Here is a 27,689-nt window from a genome sequence, read left to right as displayed (position 1 = left end):
CCATTTATAATTGTAATCTTGCTTGTCGGGGTCGGCATGTCTCCAGTCACAACAAGCATTTAAACCCAGTAATTCTGGGATTCACAGTCCCACGGCTGACGTTTATTTGTATTTAGAAGCAGAAATTAAACTCTGAATGGGTAAAAAGAGGAAAATGGATCTAAATTCACAACCCACACACTGATAATCTTTCCCTCCCATTGTCATGTGTCGTTATCCATCTTCACAGGAAACACCATCTTTCATTTCAAACCGATCTTTCCTCAGCACTCCTTTTGTCAACTCCATTTTCTCACTCCCCTCTGCTCTTTTTTTGCCGTTTCCATCCCTGAGACATGGCCTCTGAAGGTCTGTGGTGTATAATCTCATTTAATCCCTGACAAAGCTTGAAAGCAACAACACTGACTTAAGGCTATTTCCCATTTTTTTCGTTAAACAGGGATATAATTTACAACATCACGCATCACTGGGGTCTCGCCTGAACCAACGTATCGTAAGGTTATGCTTCATGCTTGACTCCCTTGCAACAGAGAATGAAACACATTTCTTTGTGGCCATATTTATTGTGGGTTTCTGTTTTCAAGGTACTTAACTGTAACCATAAAATTAAATAGCGTGAGCTTTGGCGGGTCATGGTGTTGACCGTTCTCCTTTTTGGTACTTAAACGGCAGAAAATTAGTTGACCGTTGTCGACAGCAGTTGTTTAAGCATCCAGCAACATTTTTGCTTGGCGGTGAGCGACTTCCTATATTTGCTGATACGCCACTATGCAGCAACGCGTAACATCCTAGTGCTATTATTTAGTCATCATGGAGTCAAAGGTAACCCCAAACAGAGGTTTGGACACCCCGGACATAACTTGAGAGGGAGGTAAGACCAGAACATACAGAGACCGAGACCGATGACTGGAGCGAGACCAAGATGGAGACTGAGACCAATACTGAACAAACTGATACTTGGTTCCAATGAAAGCATTTCACTTCTGAATTTATTTCTAGTGACCACCATTTCTTTTGCAGAAGAAATATGTGTGTGTCCATACTGTATGACTGATAGACTCTTTATGGAGTTTTCCTTCCAATGCAGCGTTCCAGACTGGGCTAGCACAAGAGAGATGTTTGGAAGCCCTCTTCACTGATTTGCACTGGATGTTGCGATATAAAATAGTTTGTAACCCCATATTTGGCAGGAAATCACTTTGGTTGAAATGCAGAGCAGTTTGACAGGTGTTAAATATAAGGGCAGCCTCCTTTCTTTGATGAGATGCGCTGCCCATGGCGGCAGGGAACATTTGAAAACAATTGAAAACCTAATGTATGAACATGCATCGCTGAGGGCTGCCTTTGGCATTAGTATAAAAAGTCCCCAAAAGTCCCCTTTCCCAGCATCAATCCATTACAGCATGGGAGTGAGGGTGGGTTGTGTGTTCACTTTGGTCTTGTCCCTCATTGGTCTTGGGCTCAACTCGGTCTTTCTCTTGCTCTGGGACTTAGTCTCTCCATGCTCATTTTGCAGGACGTTCCCAGGAGATACAGATCATATATGAGGAAGGTACATAGCTTACACCAGTTAAATGCACTGTTCTCAGGTCCACTCTCACCTGTTGTCAGGTCTCAAGCAGCCACTTTCCAGTCTGCCCACTCAGTGCCCTCAGTACGTCGCGCTCCTGTCACACTTCATCTCCCAGCTCTTCCTGCAGCCAGATAACCTACCTGTCCATTTACGATAATCCAGCACAAGATCTAGTGTTAAACTGCTGAGGCATGAGGATGGGAAGAAATCATCCTCGCAGAACAACAATTCATCGTCCTTTTAGTGACGGATGTTTGTTACAGATTTAAAGGATGACTGGAGGGAGATCTACGAGATAGTAGCAGTTTGATGACATGCTGCATTTCAAGAAGAGAACCACTAGTGAAAGTTGGATGTTGGTTGCTTATTGGTGAAACTAACATTATGGACTGATTGACAGTCTGTAATTGACAAATAAAAAGATTTATTTTTTGCCAGTCTAGACTTTTGGAATAGGAGGAATCAGTTCATTTTAAAGAGAAATACTTGTGTAACATGTATGTCTCATATTAAACTAGTTGTAGGGAAAAAAACTGCACTGAGCCCGTTCACTGGCAACATCAGCAGCCCCAACTGAAGGACCCCAAGATGAACCTGAGCGGGGATGTTAGTTCTCCCCCTCCCCCTCAAACCTTCCCTGATGTCACCCGAAGTAGAATGTCAAATTGCTCCCATCGAAAGGTTGATCGGCCTCTGACGAGAAGTCAAAAGGAGTCAGCAGCCACTCACATCAGAACCCTATCATGTCACAGCTGTCCACCTTCATGCTCCGCTTCACCTCTGCCATCAGAAGCTAAGCCCCCCCCCGGGGCTGGGAAGCATATCACAACCGTCTGCCTCCGTTCACCCCCACTTACCTGCGGGGGCAGCAGCTGCAGAAAAGAGGCCCAACCCAAACCCTTCAGTAATCTCCCCCTTCTATTGTATACCTGATACACATGGGCTAAATCCAAAACCAGAGCTTAAACTCACAATGAGTGTCTTGAAAAATGTATGGAAATCTGTTTTCCCACAATGCCACTCTCACTGCCACTGCAGTGTTACAGCCTCAGTGTTTAACAGCAACAACAACAAGAGGAGACTGCAAACATCACTTGTAAGGAAGACTCTTGAATGAAGTATGAGAAGGCTTAAAGTTGCTTTCTGAGGACTAAACAGTATCTTGCATGAGATAAACAATTGCCCTTGATATTGCAACGTTAAATCTTTGTCACTCAGTTTGCGGTTGGTTTTCAAAATGATGCTTAAGCACAGATCAGATCAGATTATTGTTACCTCAGGTAACACTCATCCTGTGAGTATGTCATGCGACAATGAGCTTGTTCTGGAGTTTGGTGTCATCTTGAAACAGAATTTTGAGCTTTGTGGAGAAGCGAAAATGAGAATCTGGCTCTTCGAGGGACTTCATGTAGCTCATTGCTGCTTCTTTGTTTCCGTCTCTACATACTTCTTAAGTCATGAGGGAATGTGATCCGCGTCTGATGACCCAACCTGCCCTGAGCACTGGTGGTTTCTCAACCATTTCCAGTGGTGAGTAATGACTTCATTTTGTCTTAATTTCTTCCTTTATCCTCTTGTCTCCTCTTGTATTTCGTGAACTATCAGCTCCTCAACCTTCATCACAACCATTTCTTCATTAGTTTCTGCATTTTTCTTGTGATTTCATCGACTATTCCTTTCATTTCAACCCAAATATCACTCACATGTCCTTCCATGTGCTCATTCAGTGGCATTTCCTGCCTCAAATCTGACTCTTGGAGCGCTGGCACCTCCTGTACCGAGTCCACCCATAATACTGGAGATGCACCAAATTTGTGGCCGAAGAAAATTTGAAATGCTTGGTAGAAAGGTGATTGTTTGTACAGTAAATCGAATCCAAATGGTTAATCTGAACTAGGGGTGTAAGATAACATAGATTGCTCAAATATCACAATATTTTATTCCGTGATACTGTACCGATATTTTTGCTGAAATATCGCAATACTTGATTGTGTGATATTGTTTTCATATTTCATGTCGGCTGTGTCAAAATTTAATACAAACTGTAGATACTTGGATATGCTGGACTGATATAACAATAAACCAGTTTTCATGCACCATGCATCACCACTCCTGCATCAGGAAACGTATCATATCACGCTAGACACGATACCTGCCAATACACAGCCCTAGTTTGACCCGAGTGTTTTCATTACATTCATCACTGATCCATCACTGCGTCTGTCACCCAATGTCTCAGGTTTTCTCAGAGCTGTAATAGCAACAAAACAAACATTAATTTCACTTCCAGATACTCTTACAGGGATTAAATTAACAGAATGCTGGAGTTTACACAGAAAAAAGAAAAGTCTGCGGCGCGGTCGGCTCCAATTAACCAGGTCCGCAGCCTGCAATTTGTCGTGCCATCATCGCTAATATATCAGCTCTTGCTTTCCCTGTAAAACTGAGAGATAACCTTGCAGATACTTTCAGAATGTGTTTCATAGGGTCGGACATTCTTTTCTGGGTGAGTATTAACTGCACCATTCAAGCTTCGGAACTAAGTTTTCAACCAAATCAACAGATCATTTGAATAAACCTTTTGATTCGAGTGGCATAAACGGTAACAGAATTTGATATAAGAGCTGATTCAAGAGAAGATTTGTGTGAATGAATATTGACAACTTTGGAAGCCGCCTTTTAAGCTTTAAGATGAAGGCAAGTTTGAATAGACATGGTCATCGTACAACACAAAAGTAGTGTCCACTCATAAACAGAGAGAGAAATGGGCCACTTGGGACTCCTGAACAGACCACAGAGTCTGGACTGTACCATCATGCAGACGTTGTCAGAACAAGCACAACTGGATTCAAGTTTTCTTTTCTTAAATACAAAAAGACATTCAAATTTTATGTGGGTCACTAACACGTGCAAGTCTCATCTAAATACTTGTTGAATCAATAACAGGATTCTCCATCCTCCATGTAATGTAACAACAATTTAAACAACACCAATAGCCCTGTCTTAAATGTTAAAGAATCCTTCATCCTGGATCGGATCACTCCCAAGAGTGATTCATTTCTTCCTTGTGCCATTTCCTAAACTTACTGAAAAAAAGCAGTGTATACATTATATACAGACATCATATCACCTCCTTGGCAGAAGTCGCAACAATAGACGGACTGACAGAAAAGTCTCTGTACGCATAAACTCTGATTAATGTATTAGTAAAACAGGTTTTCACAAGTATTTTTTTACACTGGCAAGAAAACAGAAGCGTGGATATTGAATTGGTGACAATAAAAACATTAGTTTTTCATCATGTGAAGTAAATGTCTCTCCAATCTGCAGCGATCTGTCTCTTCATATGTCCAGCTGGAATGCGTGACTTGACTTCAGCAAGCAATGGACTTCAGCCATTATGAGGTTTCTTTCTGAATTTTTGCAGAAAACTGTTGATGTCCGCCTCAAGGAGGATCTTTTAAAAGACATTTTTATGGAGGTGTGGCGTTGCATTTAAGCCACTATTTTACATGTAGCGAAAACCACTGGTTAACTGTTAAGTAAAATACTTTCAGGGAAGTTTTATGGCTTCAGCAAAATTCAGGCATCGTTGAAATTATTTAAAACACAATTTACCCTAGGCCCTTCTTCTGCCACTTATCCGGAGTCGGGTCGTGGAGGCAGCATTCGGAGGAAGAAAGCCCAAACTTCCCAATCCACACAAACCTCCTCCAGCTCTTCCCGGGGGATCCCGAGGCGTTCCCAGGCCAGACCGGAGACATCATCTCTCCAGCGAGTCCTGGGTCTTCCCCGGGGTCTCCTCCCGGTAGGACATGCCCGGAACACCTCCCCAGGGAGGCGTCCAGCGGGCATCCAGATCAGATGCCTGAGCCACCTCAGCTGGTTCCTCTCGATGTGGAGGAGCAGCGGCTCCACCCCGAGTTCTCCCGGATGGCCGAACTCCTCACCGTATCTCTAAGGCTGCGCCCAGCCACCTTGCGGAGGAAACTCATCTCAGCCGCTTGTATCAGTGATCTCATCCTTTCAGTCATTACCAAAAGCTCGTGACCATAGGTGAGGGTGGGAACGTAGATCGATCGGTAAATCGAGAGCTTCGTCTTGTGACTCAGCTCCCTCTTCACCACGACGTTCCGATACAGCGACCGCATCACTGCTGCCGCTGCACCAACCTGTCTATCAATCTCACGCCCCTTCCTGCAGACCCACCACCCACAGAGGACAGAGGGAGTCATAGGGGTCGGGTGCAAAGAGGACTAGGTGGCAGTCGGGGCGACCTGGTTCGTGTGAACATTCTCTGGCTTTTGGAACAATTTACCCTAATTACTTAAAAATAACATAAAATAATTTTGGTGAAATGCACTTTGAATTCCTCTTTCCACTGCTATAATAATATAAATAATTCATTTTAATATGAGTGCTGTTGAGCTAACACTAAAACATAAAAGCCCAAGAGGGTGGAGGAAATGAACTTAAAGACAAATGAAAGCATGAACAAGCCCCTTCCAAACAGGCTTCTAGGCATAATTTAATAATTCACTTCTTTGAGATGATTTTTTGAGAAAATCTCCCGTCCAACTCCATGCAGCGAGACCAAAAAGCACACATATTGAACAGTATCGAACGAAACCATCGTGAGGGTTTGAGGCAGGCAGACCTGCCGTGCAGGAATCCCATTGCTCACGTCTCAGAACAGCCACGCTGACCTCATTTGTTGCAGGAGTGTAATTATGAAAGCCTCAATGTGTCACGACGGTGGCAGCTCTTTGTTGAGGAATAATAAGGAGGACTGGGATCAACATTATCCTGGTTTTGTTCTCCACTCTTTCAAGTGTACTCAGTCCAGGAAAGACCACGTCTGCCATGTATACATGCTAATTCCAGCACAGGTTGGCATTATGAAGACTCATATGAATATGTTCCATCTCGCTCAAGAGTACGCTTTAAAACCAGGCACGGACGCTGAGGATTTTAATTTGAAGGCCGCTAAGTGTTTCATCCAACGAGCTCATTAGAATTGGTTGTGATCGTCCATTGCCCGGGTGTACCCTGTAAATAATTAGCCATTATTAAAGGCAGAGTCGAGCTGGAATTCCTTGTCGTGATTAATTTAGCTCACCCTCTAATATGTCATTTTTAATTCATAAGAGAAGTCAAGCTCTTCCCACCGAGTCTCCTTTGCTGCAGCCAGAGGCCATGACTGCCATAACCCAATGCACCTTTGCCATTAAGTGAAGCGCTGTGCGTTCGTGAGTCTGGGCGAGCGTGTCTTCATGTGTGTCCTACGTGTGTGTGTCTGCGTGTGTGAGAGAGAGAGAGAGATGAAGGAAATAAGGAAGATTAGTCCTGATGAATCTTCTTATGGACTGGATATAGTCTCCCCGTCTTGACCCACCACTGAGTGGTAATAAAACTACTAACCTATTCTGAACATGTCCTGCATGATGCTGAGGAGACGAGTTGCTAGTGTTACATGGAAGGTTGTGGTGCCACTATCCGTCCCACCAGGATTTCATGGACTTTTGTATTGATTTTTCAGGCCAACAATGCCTGAAAAATCAAGTACCATCCGACTTACGACCGGGATCGGTTCCAACCAAACGGTCGTGAGTCAGATTGGTAGATCGCTGTGTGAGAGTGAGATGCTGGGATACTGTGCTGCCGTAGCTGTCGTACGCGATGCCGAGCTGCTACGTGCTGCGATGCCAGACATTGAGTAAAAAAATCTGCTGGCCGAAGTCGTAAGTACGGGTGGAGGTAAGTCGAGCAGGTCGTAAGTCGGATGTTACACGTAATTGTGGTAAAAGTTGGAGGAAATAAGGAACTTTGTACATTAGCTTACAAAAAACTCGAGTCAGTTTCAGCTAAAAAAGAGCTCCAGTCTGCAATGATAGTAGCAAAATATGCAAAGAACGACCACAACCAAAATCAATAAATTATTAAATGTGAAATAAAATCATATTCAGTGAGTAGTAGTTGTTTTGTTACAGAGCACCTCACAAGGGTGGAGCCTGGTGGATGTTTGGATGGGCTGCGTCTGAGAGGTAAAGGTGGTGGCGACCGGAGTTGTTCAGAGGTTCATTAATTCAGCCAGTTAAGACAGTTACTGCTGCCATGTTGCATAGGGTTGAGATGTCAAATAGTGTGGACAGAGATGGATCAGCCCTGTATAGTGTTCAGGTGACGGGGTGCTGCGCTAGCAAAATCCGTATATTAGTTCTGTCTATTATACATTTCCATCATGGGAATTCGGACATTGTTCACGTACTACGCTTTATGTCTCTTGTAGAACCTCTCATCTCATCACAGTCACCAATGCATGGGAATAGGGATATATTGCATATCATGTGAGTCCAATGATCTCTTCCGGTGTCACTATTCTTCCTTTGCAACACTTCATTCTTTGGTAATTCGTCACTGCAAATACTGCCTGTCTGACTTCCTGCATAAATCAAGAAGAACTACGGAAAACAAGATTTGCAGGCTTAATGGGGAGATTAACAAGTGCAGAGATTCTTGGTGTTATAATAAAAGTTCTGCGGCACTCCTCCGTAGTTTAATGATCCCGGCTAACTCCATTTCCAGCAAATTTTCTCAGCAACTGTCGAGCAAATTGAACTAAAGGCCATGTTTTTTTGTTAAAAATAGAACATTTGATGAAAACAAAACTGTTCTGGATGCACAATGATGATCGCATAAAGAACTTTGGGGCAATTTAAAATATCTAAATTATTCAGACTGACTGGTGGCACTATGAGACGCACCCGCCGGCGTCACTGGAGTCATGTAAAACACCCAAGAAATGTCCTGATAAGATGTATACAGTCTGGAGGTTCATCTTTGTTTCAGGAAAATGTAACACTGATGTAATTTCTTACAGCCAGGAAGCCCCAATTTTAAGGCTTGAAATATGAATATTGCTGGGAATGTTATCATGCTTCAATTGTGGAACTGAGCTTACATTGTTTTCAGTTGCATTATCTAACCGACCCTCTTATTTAGAAATGCTGCTGGGATCTGTGATCATGGTTATAGAGCTAGTCCTGTACAGCTACAGATGGAATTGTGATGACCCTTGAATTGTGCACCTGGTCATCAAGAGACTATGACTAATACCAAGAACAAGATTTTAATGGCTACAGAAGTGTATGGGCAACACTTGAAGCTTAACAGCAAGAAGGCTGTGGGCTCTCTTCAAGAAGCTCTGCTCTCAATGCACTAGTGTGGGTTTCTCTCTCCGGCTCCCTGCAAGGTTATTATAGTTAACAAAAACTAACAAAAAAACAAAAACTGAAATTGTAAATCATTTTTTAACTGAAACATATAAATAAAAACATAAAAAACACAACTAACTGAAACTACTGTTATAAATTATGGCGAAATTGTCCTTAGTTTTCGCCTTTGTTTATTGAATAAAGAAACATTTTGAGATGATTTAAAAACAATTTATTTTGGCACAGATAGTTTTGCGACAGCTGTCGACCAGGTGCAGCATGTCAAGTTCGTGACAAAAGCCTCATCTAAATGCATGGTGTCAGATCTTCGATCTGGTTCCAACACCCCATATTGAAGGAAAAAAAAACAAAAACAAAGAACTAAAACTAATACCAAAAGCAATAAAAACAGAAACAATTTTTCAAAAACTGAATCTAATTAATAATAGCCAACCCACTCTAAAAACTAGACAAAAAGACAAAAATTCAGAACTAAATAAAAACCAAAATTGACAAAGAATTCAATATCCATAGTCCAAAATGTGGTCAACTGATGACATCGATTCGACAAATGACTAAGATGGTCCACAGTCTTTGTGTTCAGGTGAAAATGCATCAGTACCATGCGCCACTCAAATTCAGATTTTGACCTAAATGATCATGACGCGTGTCTATATGGAGGGGGAGTAATAACGCTATCATCTCATGCGTCACACTTGCAAACTGAGGTCAAAACAGGTCTTTTAACGTGTAGAAGACATGCACGCCAAAGAACACATGCTGATTCAAACGCTGACAACACATGTTGACTCAGGCCGACCTCTGACACTGGTTTATCTTGTGTCAGTGTGTCTGTCAGCGAGCGCCAAAAATAGCTTGGGTTTAGTCGCGCTCGACTGCAGAAATACTGGATATTATAGGATCAGCTGGGCCCCCGCTGGAATTTTTTATTCAAACTGTGGACGCGTGAAAATAATGTACATAAGCCTTTTTCGCCAATACCTTTCTCTTTGATTCATTTAGTCTTTGAAATGTCTGGCTGAGGATATGTCCTGAGACAAGGTAAGACAATGGAAAACATCAGCTCGACTTAAACACTATCATTGTTGTAAACATTTTCACACTAGCCGGCGTTTACCAAGAGATGGAAGCATCCATTACTCTAACCTGTTTGCTCAGTCTAATACATGCGTGCATCTCATTCCCCACTGGAACAGTCACACCGTATAGACAGACAGACATCAGCAGTATAACAATTACAATCATCAGTGCGCAGGTGGTGGGCGTTTATTCGTAATGGAAAATATGGAAGAGGTTGAAACGGGAGGTGAAACGCGAGCGGCCTTTTAAAAGCAATTTATATTTCTTATTAACGCAACACCTGGTTGCTGTTTGTGTTTCCTGCTGCCTAACAATTACACATCAGCTGAGACCACTGCGAGACATAATGCCATCCTTCAGCACTGACCGCTCCGGCAAGACAACAGAGGAGCAATCCGCCGCGAGTGAGCAGACTACTGATGAGCGGGAGAAGACGCGCGGGCAGGTCCTTTGGATTGGATTGATGCAGGTAAATAAAGCAATACATTGGAGGAGAAAGGGAAATATGCTTCATGATTAGGAATGGACAAGATATTCGGGCGGATTAGATAGGATCGGAGAGAAGAATTTTAATGCCCCCTGCTTTGCATTTTCTGAAAACAACTTTCTGCCTCTGCAACAAGCTTCTCCTCTGGAGTCTCAGCTTCGTACAGTTGATGACGCCTGAGGAAGAACGGCGCAGTTGCACACCAGCCAGCCGGAGATAAAAACAGCAAGCCAGGCAGCAGACGGCGACCTCAGGTGCCTCTGCCAAAGGTAAAGCATTTCATCCCGCAGTAGTGACTGGTTTTATACCCATGAACAATAACAATCGTGGAAATCACAGACGATCAAGGTGGACACATCTTTCACCGAAGGTTATCCAGCTGGTGGACCAGAGATGGACGCCCTGACTGAGGAAGCCAAAGAAAGGTGTTAAAAAAAACAATCACGTACTTGAATCCTACTATCTGGATTCATCCCATTTGATTATTAAAAAAATAACTTCTTGAAATGTCAACATTCAACAGAACCGCAGAGCCATTAGCTTGCTATTCTACCGTATGATAAATTCATCAGAGTAAATACTAGACCAACATAAACTGAGGTTCTACACAGATTCCTGAATACTTCAACTCGACGGTGCGAAAGGAGCTGACAAGGATCATAAAGCTTTGTTGGAAGATCGTTCATTAGTGCGTGCAATGGTATAGAAAATGAATAGTTAATTGATGAAATGGATGGTGAGGTTTAATATAGAGGGTGTCTGGGCCAGTCATGACTCGTTGGGTCCCAGAGAAAAGTCTCCGGAGGACAAAGTGAAGAGGACAAAACAGAGATTGGAGGATTGAATACGGGTAGACAAAGCATAAATAAGACAATTGATGGTCTCAGACTGCGCGATCACTACAGTGGTGGCTCTCAAGTTTTGTTGGAAGCATCTGTTTTGAAACCAAAAAAAATAACATTCACACTATATATGATATAGCATAATAAGAATATCACAATATATTTCTCCATATTGTTCCATATCGATTATTCTCGATATGCTTTTTTTCTTTTCAACATTGTTTTTAAAATGGCAGTCTTTTAAAGCAAGGAAAACGGAAAGTGGAGTTATTTTGAGAGCAGGCTGAGCAGGGACTTCACAAATCTTCATGATTGAATCATAATCAGTTGGGTGATGCATTTAGTGCAGCCTGTTTTTGTCACCACCAGCCACTGACACAGCTTGCAAACCAGAGTATATTGCACCATGTCACTGCTGAGATAACCGAACCACCGCCACACAACCAACATTCTTTTTTTCCCCCACAATATGTAACATCATCTGTCTTGCTCTCAGTTTCACCGTTGCTCAACCTGGTTATTAATTTTGTATTCCAGCATGATAAAAGCGAGTCGCAGAAACTGACATCATGCGTTGGAACTGATCGCGATTGTCAGAGAAAGTTGCCAAAAACACCAACAAACAACTAGTCTAACCAGGGAATTGACCAGGATTTTCTGAAACCGTGGCGGAGCCCCCCAATTACCCTCTGACATAATCTGGAACGTTTTAAAGCAAATGCAGTGGCAATCCGACTGAGAAACACTGAAGCAAAGGGGGGAGTTTTGACATTTATTGAAGACATGACAATAAAAACATTATTATTTAATCGTGAATTGTAAATGTCACTTCAGGCTGCTGCCATTCTGACTCGACTCGCTCCTGCAGACGTCTGTCCGGGACTTTAGTTCTGTGGGAATTGTTATTTCTTAGTTGAACAAATGCACTCAACTAAACGTGATCTCACTCCTTTGACCACAGTATTCACATGAAACATTTTGGGAACCTCTCTGTTGGAGGGGGGTGTCCAATCGATAAACAGGGTGACGGCCGATAATCGACATCGACCAGAAGTTTTAATATTTCAATTTAGATAATTACTCATGAACGATAATTGCCCAGCCCTAATTCACATTGGTATTTAAAAATATTCTGATGATGTTTGATTAAAAACTACAACAGAGCAGTATACACTTGTCTTTTAAAGAAGTTCTTACCTCAGCTCATGCCAACATCATAAAAAGCGTGTTTCGTCTGTTATAAATTATTTATTCGGATGCATATTTGTTTTTGTAAATATGTCTTGTCTTGCAATGATTATTGAACTCCATAAACATCTTCAGATGACGTCAGTCTGCTCGGGCAGTTATGTCACCGCTGTTTCATAACATTGCACATGTTTACTTACTTATTTATTTTTACCCTGAACTCCTTTATAATATTTTGTCCCTTTTTTCTTTCTTTCTTTTCTCTTTTTTTTTTTTTTACGAGGCACACGTCTTCTATGTATAATCACACTTGGGGGTTTTGCAGCCCTGGTGCTCTTCTATCAGATTAGCAAAGAAGGAGTTGGAGCGAGACATGTTGTCTCTCTCTCTCTCTCTGCAGGCTCCACATCTACCACGCTGGACATCCAGCATCCAACCTTTCCTCTAACAAGAAACAAGCCAAAGCCTCTTGGTCCCCCGAGTTAGGATATCTGCTGCTCATCAGCCAACGTATCTAATTAACTCCAAAATAAACATTTGAGCTATATTTAATAGTCCCCCGGAGCTTTGTTGCACTGGCTTATTTAATTGGCTCCCGAATACCTGTAATAAAATATTTACCAGTCAGCCATAAATGTATTTGCTGGGAAGTGAGCTGGACTAAAAAGCTGATGAAGTAAAATCGCATTATCTCAGTCAAGCGTAAGAGCCCATTTAAATGGAGATAACTGTACGTGTGTTTAGGCATATCTATCCTACGGAGGTCCAATTTTGGGGAAAACACCCCCTTGTGGGGACAGGTCAAAATGTGAGGACAGGAAGTGTCTTCACATTTTGGGGGACATTTGGGAGGGGGGCCTCGTGGGGACCAATTCCTGACAATACACTATCCTCGTGGCGGCCTTATGTCTTGGTGGGGACAGGTCCCCACAGGTCCAAACCACAATTTGAAGATGAAGACTTCAAAATAACTGGGTCATCATAATATGTTTGGTTCAGAGTCCTGGTTAAGGTGAGCCATGTGTTTTTGGATGGTTAGGTTTAGAATGAGAGTCTGGTGAAAGCATGATGTCAATGAGAAACCTCACGACGTCCCCACAGGGATAGCAATACAAATGTGTGTGTGCGTGCATCTTGAGTTACATGGTTTCTGTCAGCAGGCTCGGTCTCACCATCTGTTCCTGGCTATACTGCTGGTATCTGTTCTTACAACATCCTGTTCACATTCTTATAAATCCAAGGTGTTGCCATCCAACCATCCGTCCAACCAGTTACACTCCAGAGAGGAAACCATAAATAGTCCTCGGCTGTAGCCATCCTGAGAGCTCTCACAGTCACACAGGCCCACTGTGGGGAGCATGTGTGACTGTCAGAAAAAGGAAAAATCCCACTCTGCTCACCTGCCAAATTGAAGCCACCACGAGTCTCAGTAGCTTCAGTAAAAGAAGAGGCAGAGATTTCCCCCACGACTCCCAGATTATCAAATATGGAGGCAGACCTTCTGAGAAACCTTTGTCTTCAAATACGCCGCTGCATTAGCTTGAGCTCTGGTATCTGACACCAGTAAATTGATGTTTAGTCAAGTTGAAAATTTGGGGAATCGTGCACTGTAGCCACAGGAATTAGCAGGTCACCAATAAAACAACGCATATTTCTGGTGCAGAGGAGGCAGCACGTGGTGCGTGTGTTGTGAGGGGCAGTCGAGCCGTTTCAAGTTTTGGGAAATATGTAATTAATTAAAACAAAAGAAGTACAAATAACATCCAACTTACGACCGGGATCGGTTCCGACCAACCAGTCCTAAGTCAGATTGGACGTAAGTCATTCAAAATAGCCAACACGTGGGTTATAGGTACTATAGGTAGTACTCTAGTGGCAGATCACTGTGTGAGAGTGAGATGCTGGGATACTGTGCTGCCGTAACCATTGTACGCGTTGCCGGGCTGCTATGTGCTGCGGTGCCAGACATTGAATAAAAAAAATGTAAAAAAGCATCTGCTGGCCGTGATGGTCGCAGGTACGGGTGGATGTCAGTTGAGCAGGTCGTATGTCGGATGTTACTTGTAATAAAATGGAATACACTCTGAGTGAATGTTTACTTGTTTGCGTGTTGTACGGGTAAAATATTGGTTTAGAAAACAGATTTGTACAGTCTGCCTTTGAAAGTAATACATCTGCAAAACTGAATTACTTTACAAAACCCACTTTTAGGGATGGGGATTGAGAACAGGTACAATGATGAAAAAGTGTTCTGTGTTTGACTGCATGGCGCTGACAGTTGTTGTCAGAAGAAATTGATTTGATTTGAAAATGTCACACACGTCAGATTTGCGCTACTACCAAACTTGTTTTTACAGTGATGTAGCAAAGTCTGCCTCCTCAGGAGGCGCAGACGACAAGAAGAACTGAACTCAGGAGCTACACTGAACGCATCGTTTTAGATGTGATGTTTACAATGTTATTCAAATAAGACGTTTATGCACGATGAGCAGATATATTAAATAAGATGCAAACATGTACAGTGATGTTTTAAAGTGTTCACATAGACCAATAAAGACCCCAGTTTAAAAGAAATGGTGCTCTCTGTCAACTGATTCATGGTTCAGACAGCACGACTAATTCCTGTTTCACTGATGCTGAATCCACAGAGCTTTTTGAACTTTAAATGACAGTTACTCAAGTTTCCTCGTCATTTGCGTGGCACAGTTAATGTTTAAAAACATCCTTTTAGATCCTGATTTGACTCTTAAAAACGTTTCCAACAGGTTTTAATAAGTAGGACTGTAAATGGAATCTAAAACAATACCAAATCTATTGATGCTAAATGACCTGCTTCTCTTCCTCTTGTCCCATTAAGAATCCCTTAGAGTCTCGCTAAAGAACCGAATCATTAAGCTGCATTGAACGGAATTGGAATCGGAATTGGAATCCCCATCCCTTCTGACTTTACAGTTGTTTACTTCATTTTTCAAGGTCAGTTTTCATCAATACTCTCTGGTCTCCTGCATGAACAGGTATATAAGTCCTTGAGCAATTCTACTGTGCTGAGATATGAGACGTTGAAATAAAAGCGGACCTCTTAAACAAGCCCACAATGGTTGTGAACACCACCATGTGGCTCAGACAGAACACCGTCTTCCCCAGATTCACTCTTTTCATTCATGCAGCAAGCAAGACTGAGCATCTTCAATTGTTAAAACCCTTCAAACATCCATTTGGAGGAGCACCTTTCGGTAATACATCAGTAGAATCTGTTTCATCTGTTCCCCTCTCGGCCCAGACTGAAGCGTCTGCTGCACATTGAGCTCGCTGATTAAACAGTTGTGTCTCTTTCCCTCCTTTTGCCATCTCTTTCAAAAGCACTCACTTGGCAGAGACATAACAAAGATACTCTCAAAACCTAGACTCCCGCGCTCTTCCTTTGCTGTCTCCTGTTATCTATTTCTGTGCGCCAGCCCCCGATATCTGTCAGTAACATTCTCAGCCCACACTGCCAATACAGAGGTAGCCCACTTCCCTCACGCCACATTATCCACATTCCTGAATCGTCTCCGTCATCTGTGTGTTCCCTCTGCTCTGTGCTTATCAATTATTGCGAGGCACAAAGTAAAACTCTGACATGCTGGAAAACAGGGTCAAGTGGGACGAGATGGAATGAATGCCACAATAACTCTTCTGAGCTACAAGTATTTTGCTGTTCCATCCAAAAAGATTGAGGATGCGTAACTGCTAAGCAAGATGGAGACTTCCTCCTCCACTTTATGAATCTTTCAAATCTGTCTTTCCTGTTCCTCCCCAGGACGTCATTTGAACTGCAAGTATATGAGACTGTTTTCCAAAATAACCACAGTATGCTTTCTCCCTCCATTGAATCAGGTTAGCTCGGTGAAAGCCCTACATCAGATGGTGACGTCGACGTTGTCTGGGCCTGGAGAGAGCTGTTTGCTTTTGGATACAGACATGAAATGTGAATTTCCAAAGCTCTGTTGACCCAAAGGAAGATCTCAAGGTGCTGTATTACACTTTGTAGTGACCAAGAAACATTTCTTCTGCTGGTTCCGTGGACCTATCCGAGCTTGTTCGAGATAGAGGTGACACAGTGGACAGCACAGTACAGACGTACCGCCACCCACACACACACTTATTTGTTTTTGGACTCTTCTTCTTTTCCTTTCGGCTTCTCCCTTCAGGGGTGGCCATAGCGGATCATCCTCCTCCATCTCACCCTGTCCTCTGCTTCCTCTTCCTCAAACCTACAAACCTCATGTCCTCCTTCACCACCTCCATAAATCCTTCCTCTCCACCTTCTGCCTGGCAGTTCCAACCTCAACATCTTCCTACCAATGTACTGGCTCTCTCTCCTCTGTACATGTCACTTATTTGTTTTTGGACAGTGGTATGAAATCGGGCTGGACAATGATGGAAGAATATCGGGCTTGACATGACATTGTATTCTTTTTTTCCTGACTTTTCAACTTTTTTTGCTTTATTTAAGTATCACTGATAAATCTGTTTTCTCCGTGGAGTTTTGTCATTGCGAGTCATGGTGCCTTTGCAGCAGTGACGTTCATTGGAAGTCCAGAGGCGCACAGAGGAGGAAACACAGAAGTAACTGAATTTTTTTCACATCTATATCCCATATTTTCATCACTTTAATCTGCTTGCCAATTCCACTTGTGAGAATCAACCTTTCCATTGCTCACTGCTCAAGTTCTGGTGGGAATTTTTGCTAGTTTGTGTTGAAATCGCAGTATATATTGCAACAAAAATTAAATTCCAATGTTAGTTTTGTTCCACATTGTGCAGCCCTGGACAAATGTATGCTACACATACATGTCATCTACATACATGACAGCTTTTTCATGTTTTTTGAAGTACGGATCACCATTTTGCCGGTGATTTATTAACGAACAAAATGTCAAAATATGTCTTATTCAGAAGTCAGAGTTTGAATAAGTTACTGACTGAAAAAATCAATGGCTGAAAAATGTATGAGAAAATGTATGAAAAATATATGATTAAGTGGAAACATCGAAACAAGCTGAAAACACATAACACATCATGGAGGTGGACATGATTATTGTGGTTCTCACCGTGTTTCTTACAGAATAATCCCAAAAGAAACATGACTAAGGTCTCAAACTAAAGTTGCGCATTTCAGCCGGACTTATGATGAGGTGTACCAAGTGACGACAGCTGCAGATTGGATTGGATTTACTTCCTATGATTAAAAATTAGCGCTTTTATTGTCACAGTTTTAAAAAAAAATCATTGTGGAAACCCTGAAGGTTTCTTGCTTTTATGAGCTGAAGATGTCTTTCCATACTGTGCACTTTGAAGTGTATAATAACGCACAAACATTTCTGTTTATTCTCCGTTATAAACCGATCAATGTTGCAACAGCTTTTATCACAGACTGCTGTTGGGTGATACATTCAAGTCACGCAAGACAAAGAAAGAAGCGGAGGGCTTCATTTGCTGTGAGAGCCTGATGTGTGTTTTTATTGGAGCCCTCCCGTCTGCTATTTCTGTCCGGCCATCGCTGTTGATGTGATCTCCCCTCATCTTCTGTGGCTGTAAATATGAGAGCACCTGAGTGGAACACAGTCCCCCGAAGGCCTCGCTGTCTCTGGTCTAACCAGAGCGACTCAACATACGTTCATTCACAGTTTCACTCACTGTACTAATTAGATTACACTCCATTAGTTTTGAATTAGTTTGATAATGAACAGTTAATATTGACCAGCATCTGCGATGAATCCACAATGATTTCCACTCATGTTTTGTTTCTTCCTGTATGGTTTTTTGTCTTTGCCAGGTCATTGGCTGGAAGACAGGAGACACCTTCACACCCAATAGGGTGAGAGTAAACAGTCATGTTTCAGCATCAGAGGTGACCACGAGTCAGGCTCCTCCACCTTCACCTACGTTGACCATCCTCGAGTCACACCTGTCCTCCTCATGTCCTCCACCTCATCAATCAACCTCAGTGGTTGTGTCTCTTCTGCTCTCACCTGGTGCCTCCATGTGCAACATTGGCTGTCAGCCGCAGCACCTTTTTGTCCCCCAAATATGAAACTTGTTGAGCTACAGTCTTTATCCAGCCAACAGATCTTTTATGTGAATTGATATTCTTATTCTACTCTTATTTAAATTAGGGGTGCGCCGATCACCGTTTTTCTGGCCGATACCGATTTTTTGGAAAGTCGCAACAGGCTGGTACAAATTTTTTGGAAAGTCTCGACAGTCTGATATTGATTTTTCCCAATTGTGTTTTTCTTTTTATCATCTCAACTAAATCACACACATCACACACTTTATTTTCTTCGATTAATTACATAAACCTGCTCAATAAAAATAGTACTGAACCCAATACAGAAAACATTGCAACAGAACTCGGCTGCTTTTCCAAAACAATAAACTCAATTAGCATTGGTTTCACCTGTGGTTAAAGCCGGTTAGCTTTCGTTCGTTAGCTTCTCAGTAGTGGTCAAATTTGGCACGTGATTTAAAGCCTAATGTCTTTTTTTAATGCTGTATCTGACTCCATGGGTGCGCATGTTGCAAACTGAAATTTGGTTGTCATTTTCCTGATGGAGAAATATTGCCATACGACCACCATCATGGCTGGCAGTGACAGGTCTACTCTGCAGGAGGGGCTGCAGCATCACAACAAGCAGTGCGATTTTTGGGAGAAATGATTGGTTTGTTTTGTCATTTTTACATTGTGATAGAAAAAAATTTTCTCATCATGTGTAAATATAAATATCATCTTATTAAAATAGTTAAATAAAACAGACTGGCCGATATATCGGTGCAGCCCGAATTTAAATCCATTGCAGCATTTGATAATTCAGTGACATAAATAAATATACAAGTTTTTAAATCTCTTTTAGCTGATTATTTGTCTGGTCCTCTACTGTCATGCGCTAGACACTTGTGGACACTTCCTCATACCTGTGTGTGTTTCCTCTATTTTGAGAGATCGGGTGTGACCGGCAGCTGCACCTCATTTCCTGATTTCACCCATTCTTAAGGCGTAGCTGGATCAGTGCAGCACCAGATCGCGAACGTTTCATGGCGTGTTCCTGTTCCTCCTTGTGACCGATCTATGTCATGAGCTCTTTTGTTTGGACTTTGGACTGTTCTTTGCTGTATATTCTCCATTGGAGACTCTTCCTGTTCTCGCTTATTGGATTACGGTCATCCTGAACTCTGATCGTCATTTATTCTTCGTTGGAGACTCCTTTTGTTCCCGTTCTTAACTTTGGGCTGCGTCCCGTTTGTCTTGGCTCTGCCGTTTTTGTGTATTACTATTTACCAACCCTCATCCCATACTCCCAGCTTTGAGTCCGCCTGTCATTTCTGAGCCTGTGACATTATTTATGGTTTACTTCACACTTCTTAGTCAATGGCATTGATTTCTTTCCTTTTAGTGTCCCTATTCAGTTATTTATTAATATAGGTGAATTGTGTCAAATATATTCACGTAGAACAGAGCAAAACAACAAATGTGGTTCATGGATACAGTAAACATTGGGATGAGGAGAATGTGTGTGACAAGTGAGGATGATTAAAATGGACCGACGTGGAGGAGGATGTCCTCTGGAAATTGTTCTGCTAAAATAAGGAGACCAATAAAATATTCATGTCATGCAAGTTATATAGCTCTTCTTTTTCTAGGTGGACATAGCTGTGTCATTCCAGCTGTGATCTTTCTGTGTGGACTATCTATGTTCTTGTGTGCCAGTGTTTCATCCAGACTCTGCAGTCTCACCCCACTGTCCTAAAACATCAGAGGTCGACTAGTGATTCTAATTTGTCTACAGGGAACTGTTCTTTATTCAGGATGCCTCCACCAAGCCACTCACTTCCACCTGTCAATAAAAATATATATGAAAAAAGAAACATTATGGCAACAAATCTAACTGTGTGTTTTTGGAAATGATCCAGGGTGGCACCAATTCAACCTTGAACAAAACCAATGTGAAGTGGCCGGAGCTGTATTTATCGTGTCGCCAAACGACAGATGTGCCTGTTTTGTCACACGGTGGTGTGTTTCCCTGCTTCTGTTGGCAAAACAGCAGCTGCACCTGAGAGTTACAACATTGTTTTTAGACTCGTGTTGAATAATGAGGAGTGAAAGATGGCAAAAAGATGATGGAAAAAACACGTCATTTCTAAATGTGGGTTCACCAAGTTCAGAATAAATGACGCCTTGAATGAATCATCCGCACAGGTAAAGTGAGGTTCACCCCCCAGTGTTGTCGTCTGCCCCAAAATACCACAAATAATGAATCACTCACAGCGGAGCGGCAATATTATGATCCGCAGGGACAGAAACTCAATAAATTCTTAAATAATATGGTACAAGATGGACAGAAAATGAGAAATCATCCTCAGTGATCAGTGTTTTCGTTCCAGTCATCTTCACAGCGCCTTAAATCCTCCACCACGACTGAAACTGAAATCCAGAATTTATTTTTTTTGGCTTCATTTTCACCTCACTGGCCTCCTGTCGGATTCAGAATTCATTTAAACATCTTGATCATGACCTTTGGAGTCCTGCATGGGTGGAATTTAGAAAAACCGCACCCCATATTAATCTTTGCGCTCCTCAGGTAAGAGGTTGCTGATGTCTGGTCCAATTTAATATGATGGTTTTGAATCTTGTCGTAAAATACATTTCAACCAATTTATACTTTATTTAATGGGATTTTTAGCAGGTAAAAGTGTGAGGCACTTCGCACTCTGTATTCTCACTCGTCCATAAATATCCTGTTTGAAATAACCTGTAAATGCCTGGGTATTCTGTCCAGAAAGTCGAAAACAGGGATGAGCACACATGACCCCTAGTGGTGCTTGAGCAACGGCCCTTTTTCCCTGCATGAGGAAAGTACCCCTTTTCATGCCTAAATACTTGAGAAAAAGAAGCTACTGTCACACCAATTCTGCCAAATTATTATGTATTTCATTGAGAGCCATCCGTGATAAGCCTGTCACTCACTCATGACTGACCCACAATCTCAGAATTCATTCACCACAATACAGTGAAAACATTTCTGAAATCTCAAACTTTAACACACAAACCGATACGAGCCTAGCGATCCAGCTCAGAACAAACCCGTCGCATCAAACTTAGTAGCATTTTGACTATTCTCTCAAATGGATTTAATATTTCATGCAATACTGGGAGTAGAAATTCATATTTTAAAGTCATTGTTATAAGGTCAACTGTTGGTTTTATGGTCCATGCACTTGCAACCAAGACTGCTACATAGAATGTCTCTGTGTAGTGATCAGCACTGCAGCCCCACAGCTCGACGGCCACAGGTTCAATTCCAGTTGAAGGCGACCCTCCGGACTGTAGATTATGTTGTGGCAGTGACAGAGTAACAGCCCTTTCCAGGGTGTCCATTCCCTTTCTGCAGCCGCAACCCTGTATACTACAGAGGCTAAAATGGATGTAGTTCTACTTCTAAGTAGTGTAGTAGTGTAATTCATCCTAATCCTCATCTTTAAATATATTATTTTATTAACATATTACTGATACATTTCCCCCTAAATATTGTTTTATTTTATGTTTATAGCAATACCTAAGATCTCTTATAATGTGACTGCTCTCATCATGAAACCATTATTTAGTGTTCAATATGTCAACATTTTACCCAACTGCAACTGTAGTTTCTTCCACCTGTGGTGCTGAAAATGTGTATATTTTCCTGTCCATTGACTTACGGGATACACTTTTTCCCTTCTGCTTCAGGTCTCACTCAAAAAAGCGGAGTGATCCCCGCAGCCAACAAGTGCCTGAGGATTGTGTTGAAAATAATATTTGATAACCCTCTTGTCAGACAACAATTAAAGATGGACGCTGGCTTGTAATGAGTAATGAATCAATGCTGTTAACCTGATGCAGTCTGATAGTGGCTGCGTAAACGTGAAAAACATTTGAAATATCGCCAACACAGAACGTCACGGACACAACAAGCATTTCAACAGGTTTATGACACTGTTTGTGTGAAGTATCAGGGACCTTTCGCGCCAAATCTTATTGTTTCAAACTTGACACCCATCTCTGTTTGTCCTCCGCTGTCACCGCGGTGGGCATCATAAAACACGTTTCCTATGATTCTAATGGGTCATTTAGTGAAAATTAATTTGAGTGGTCTCAGCCAAACGGTGATAAATCAACTCACAAAACAGATTTGCCTTGAAGTTTTATTTATGTTTTTATTTCAGTTCATGTTGCGCAGATGATTCTGCTGAGCCATTACTCGTCCTGACTGATGCCTTCACTCGAAAGTGTGCTGCTCATTAACGTGGCATAATTAATCCGAGTTGGCTCGGCTTTTCATATCAGGTTTTTCATAGAAATAATTCACAAGGTGTTGCGCTGAGTCCAGATGTTATATTTCATCTTTAAATCTATGCCATCTCAACTTGAACACGACACGCCATCACAAGATCACCTCTGCGTGATGGTGACTCATGTGGTGACCTGGTGAAACCCGACCTGACAATGAGGCTGTCTGACACTGCCGATGACCAGTACCTCATGAGTGACATCAGTGGCCAATATGATGAGAGCGCTTTTGGAAAAAGGTGCCATAAAAAACATTTGAGTCACTTCATTTATATAAGATTTCCTGGGTGGCTGGAGGATTTATTGCTGCTCTGTTCGGCCTCTGAAGACAACTTTCAATTTACGGGATTAAAAATATTTTGTTGAATTCAAATCATAAATATAAATGGTTATTTGGAGTTATGTTACATCTGTTATTTCAACTGATGGCAGCAATGATACGCTACATTAGAAAAAACATGTTCAGGGTTGCAGGGAGTGGTGGAGCCCATCCCAGTGGTCATTGCCATCGCAGCGCACACACACCATTCACACACACACCTAGGGGCAATTTTAGAGTGTCCAGTTAACCTAGTGATTTTTTGGCTGTGGGAGGAAACCGGAGTACGCAGAGAAAACGTACATGGGGAGAACATGCAAACTCCATCCAGAAAGGTCCAGAGCTGGATTTGAAGCCTGAACCTTCTGGCGGACAGGAAGCTGTGCTAACATTATTAAAATCTCTTACTATTATAGTTATAGTTATATCGCTTAAAGCATTGTTGTTCACAACAGCTCCACCTAATAATGCAGGAAACACTTCTTGAAGCCAGATCAGTTTGACACACGTCACATAATGTAGTGTTCCTCCACGTTTCATGTTATGTAAAAGTTGACATTGGCTTGTCATGTTTAAAGCAAGGCTTTCAGCTCCCTGTAAGTTTCTCAGAGAACTTTTTTATGCTGTGTGAACTTCAGATATAAAAGGCAGAGAGATGTTGGTCTAGCAAAGTTTACATTTCCAATTAAACGTTTATGAGACGGGTGAGCTGCACATTATTGATATGGCTAAAACATAGAGTTTGACTTTGACATTGGTCCCCACTTTGAAAAGGTTTGGACACACCTGGTATAACTGGTTGTGATGTAAAACCTAGTAGACCGAAGAAGTAAGGACTGAAAATTGACATTTTAGGCAGCCCAACAATGAGAAGTTTAATTTGGCGTCATGTTCTGGGAAGTGCTCAGCACCTGCCCTACATCACAACGTTTTTAGTGTTGTAGTCTGTTTCACTCACTGTGCCATTTCTGGTGTGCCACGACTGAGAAGGGCTGCAGCCTATCAAATCGCTTTTTAACTACCAGCAGATATAGAAAAATACCACGTTCAATTAAGATTTTGGAATTGAAAATATACAGCAACACTTTCCCTTTCAATAGGTGTTTGACCAGTAACATGTAAGTCAGTGTTGAGCTGGAGTAAAAGCCCATCATGATAGTAATTGTGCCTCCTTCGCCACGTCTAGTACGGTCGAGCATCAGGTGTCCATATGGAATCGTACTTAGCACTCCAGATGTTTGAAGTCACCTGTCTCCCACTCCACTCACTCCTACATTCTGTGTGTGAATTGAAATTACTAGTGCAGCATAAAGCTGATGGCTCATGTCAGGGTCAAGGTTTGAGATGCCACAAACAAGGTAGGAACACGCTGACACCAGCTGGGAATTGTCCTTTTTCTGACAGCTTTAATTCCGCTTCAATCTTAAAAGAGAATCATGTGCTTCATCCTCTACAGCTGCCTTAGATGTGTTGCTCATAGGTGTCTGAGCCCGGTAATCGGTTTGGTGTCTGGATCAGAAACCTGCAACACAGTGGCCCTATGAGGAGCGAGATGAAGACCCCTGTCCTAAAGCTTCACTGTGATCATGAGGTTTAGGTGGGAATGTTTCAGGTTCCTACAATGTGAGACACTTCAGAATTCCACAGCCTTAACAGAGACACTCATGGGAATCCATTTTTGTTCCCTCATTCATCAACTTTTCACACGCTCAGTCCGTGAAATGCAGGTGGAAAGGAGACGATCACTATCATAGACGGAGTGAAACTTCTGGACGTGTTCAAGGAAGGGGTTTTGAAGGCTACACATATCTCACAATAATCCAGGAAGATTCAAGGGAGAAGCTCATATGTCCAGCAGAAACTTGAAGTCAAACTTTATTCATCTGATAATATTCATAATTCTTCAAGCAAGAACTTCATGAGCTGAAGGGTTTAGTCTGGCATTGGAACACCTCATGACCCTGGAGTGATCAGGTTGGGATGAGGTGAAACGCTGGTCTTGGGGACATTCAATTTACACTGATGGAAGTGATTTTTTTATCTGCTAAACTTTCACCTGTAAAATCTATTACTCTTCCACACGTCCACATGACAATAATGATAAGATAATGAGTAATAATAATAATAATGAAAACAAGTCTAAGGTCAACAGGCTGCAGTGCTCTCGACTGTAATTCACCTTTCAACTGCCTGTGGTGTTTTCTCTCAACAGCAACAACCTGGATCCCACAAGTGATGCCCCGCTTTCCTAAAACACAAACAGCGCTGCGTCATGACGCCAGACTTGGAAGGTGTCTCCTTCAGCATCAGGTGTTTGTCAGTGACCTGGACCTCCTTCCTCCTTTCAGACCCTGAAGGGCGCTGCCTGGACCATCACAAGCGACACTCTCTCTTCATCCTCTCTCCTGCTGCCCGATGGTTTTGTCTCATTACACACCGTCTGCTCTCTTAATTGTCGGCGCAGACTGGACACTGGACGCGCATCAATTACAGCGCGCACACACACACACTTCTCATCACCGCGACCGCGGACGGTTGACCTTGTGCTTCCCCGCTCCAGTGGTAACGGCCAACATGGAGCAAGTGGAGACAAATGGAGCACAACAAGTGCTCAAGTATCGGTTACTACACTGAGGTCCATGCGCGAGTGCGAGTGGGTGTGTTGCAAATCAGACACCACACACCTCACAATGACCCCCAGCATCGGGACTTGGCAACATCATGACACACTCAAGGGCATGTGGAAAGCCTCGGAGCGGCAGCATCACCCACCTCTGCTGCCGTCTTCCTCTCTGTTGAGATGCATGACTCTCCTCAGCATGGACTCATCAAGGCTTCTTCTCCCAACAGTTGCTCGGCTCAAGTCTCATTCCACTCTCAGATCCTCCCCCTGGTTATGCCCGTGCTCGGCTGGCGCGCATGGATGAGCGCCGCCACTCGTGCGTCCTCCCGCCGGTCTTCAGCTGGAGCAGGTGGTCCTAGGTCAGGTTCGGGATCTGCATGGGGTCGAGTCTCGATCACTTTCTTCCTCTGAGCTTCAGCTCGACTCACGGAGCTGGAAGCAGCGGAGGTGGAGGGAGGAGACGGCGGGCAGACGGGCGGGGTGTCGCGGAGTAAGTGGAGGGAGGTGGTCGACAAATCCGCGCCCCCTCTCTCTCTCTCGCTCTCTCTCTCTCTCTCTGGGAGTCTCTCCGTGTGGATCACTTGGTCACGGGCCGCGCACCTTTTCTGTGAAAATGGAAACATCAAAATACCTCCGGAATATGAAGTCAGTTTATGCAACAGTCTTCCAGCGTAAATTCAATAACACAATTCATGAAGCGCAAACTTGCAAGTCCAACCTAAATCGATTGGACTTCGAGCTGACAAATTGATATTTCCATATTTACATGTTGTAATTAAAATTCCGCGTCGGCGGTCATTCGCCTCGCTTCGGTTGATAAAACACAACAGTGATTTCCAATTATCATCAGGAAAATGGTGTAACGTTTTGCATAGTTTCCATTTCTGCCTCTGTCGGTGTCATGCGAGCAGCCAGCGGTTCCGTCATTATCATCACCATTCCATCACAGTCCAAAGCTCCATTGAGACACATTGACTCGCCATTCACGTCCGACTGGACGAGCGCACGCTCTGCAGCTCACTGGTGACCTCTAGCGAGCACTAACAGGCAGTTAAAGCGAATTCTTAACTGTTTTAAAAATGTTTGTTTTATGAACTGCAGGGTGATGGAAACCTATATCTTCCATATGAAATGAATTTTATATCTCTTAATTATATTTAGACATAGCTATATTCCAAAAATAACGATATAAGCGAGGAGGAGATATTTTAGAATGTTAAAAAAAGCGCACCTCTTGTTCAGTATCTGAAAATGCACATTAGAAAGATGCTTAAAATGCATTTACATTTAATAGAAAACGGATAATTTCACACAAAAGTGGGCAATTCATGATGAACACGATGACAGAGCGAGGTGAGGGTACGTAGTTGCACAACCAAAAGTAAAATATAATAAATTGTGGGTCAGTCACAGAATCCTGCATAAAAATCCCACATAAGCTCCTGATGCCTGTTGTACGTCCTTGCTCATTCATATTCACGTCCTCCACTAATGCAGTGTTTTCAGCCTTTTGTAGTCGGCACACTTCTTTCACTGAAAAAATCCTGAGTCACACCATCAGCCAACTCAGCCAAAGGGTAATTGTGCTTAGTCAAAAAGCCCTGTAGAAAATCCCCTTTAATTTGTGAAAAATTGTACCTTCTGACACTCAGCTATTTTGGCATGTTATTTGCAGAATCAAATTGCAGAGAATGTATTTGTTTAAAAATGATTCCAGAAAGGGGGAAACTATATTATATATATTTATATTTATATTATATATAGATATAGATATATTTATTTATTTTAAAATGAAAATTTGATTTTAGCAGAATCTCATTTGCATTATTTTGTTCTAGTTTGGGGAATTTGAGGACAAATCTTTAACATTCTTTACCTCATCTTGCTTCATAACAACAACAATTATTTCTCTCCTTACATTTTGGAGTGCGTTTATTTGGTTCTGCGTTTAGTTTTCAGCCAACTTTCAAACCTCG

At 42.4% G+C, this 27,689-nt stretch overlaps 1 protein-coding gene across 2 annotated transcripts in view; it reads right to left on the bottom strand.

Annotated features, from left to right (window-relative positions):
• syt7b (synaptotagmin VIIb) overlaps nt 1–26,208 on the bottom strand; it is a 108,663-nt gene extending 82,455 nt beyond the window's left edge. The window contains exon 1 of one of the 2 annotated variants that reach the window (XM_053864876.1): nt 25,863–26,208. In XM_053864876.1, coding sequence (XP_053720851.1) covers nt 25,863–25,911 — 49 coding nt within the window. In that variant the 5' untranslated portion in view covers nt 25,912–26,208. The remainder of the gene's footprint in view (nt 1–25,862) is intronic. The other variant, XM_053864878.1, reaches the window with a different exon arrangement.
• Nucleotides 26,209–27,689: the final 1,481 nt, after the last annotated feature.

Source organism: Synchiropus splendidus, chromosome 5 (assembly GCF_027744825.2).
Source record: "Synchiropus splendidus isolate RoL2022-P1 chromosome 5, RoL_Sspl_1.0, whole genome shotgun sequence".
Lineage (NCBI taxonomy): Eukaryota > Metazoa > Chordata > Actinopteri > Syngnathiformes > Callionymidae > Synchiropus > Synchiropus splendidus.
This window is presented reverse-complemented; position numbering and strand designations above follow the sequence as displayed.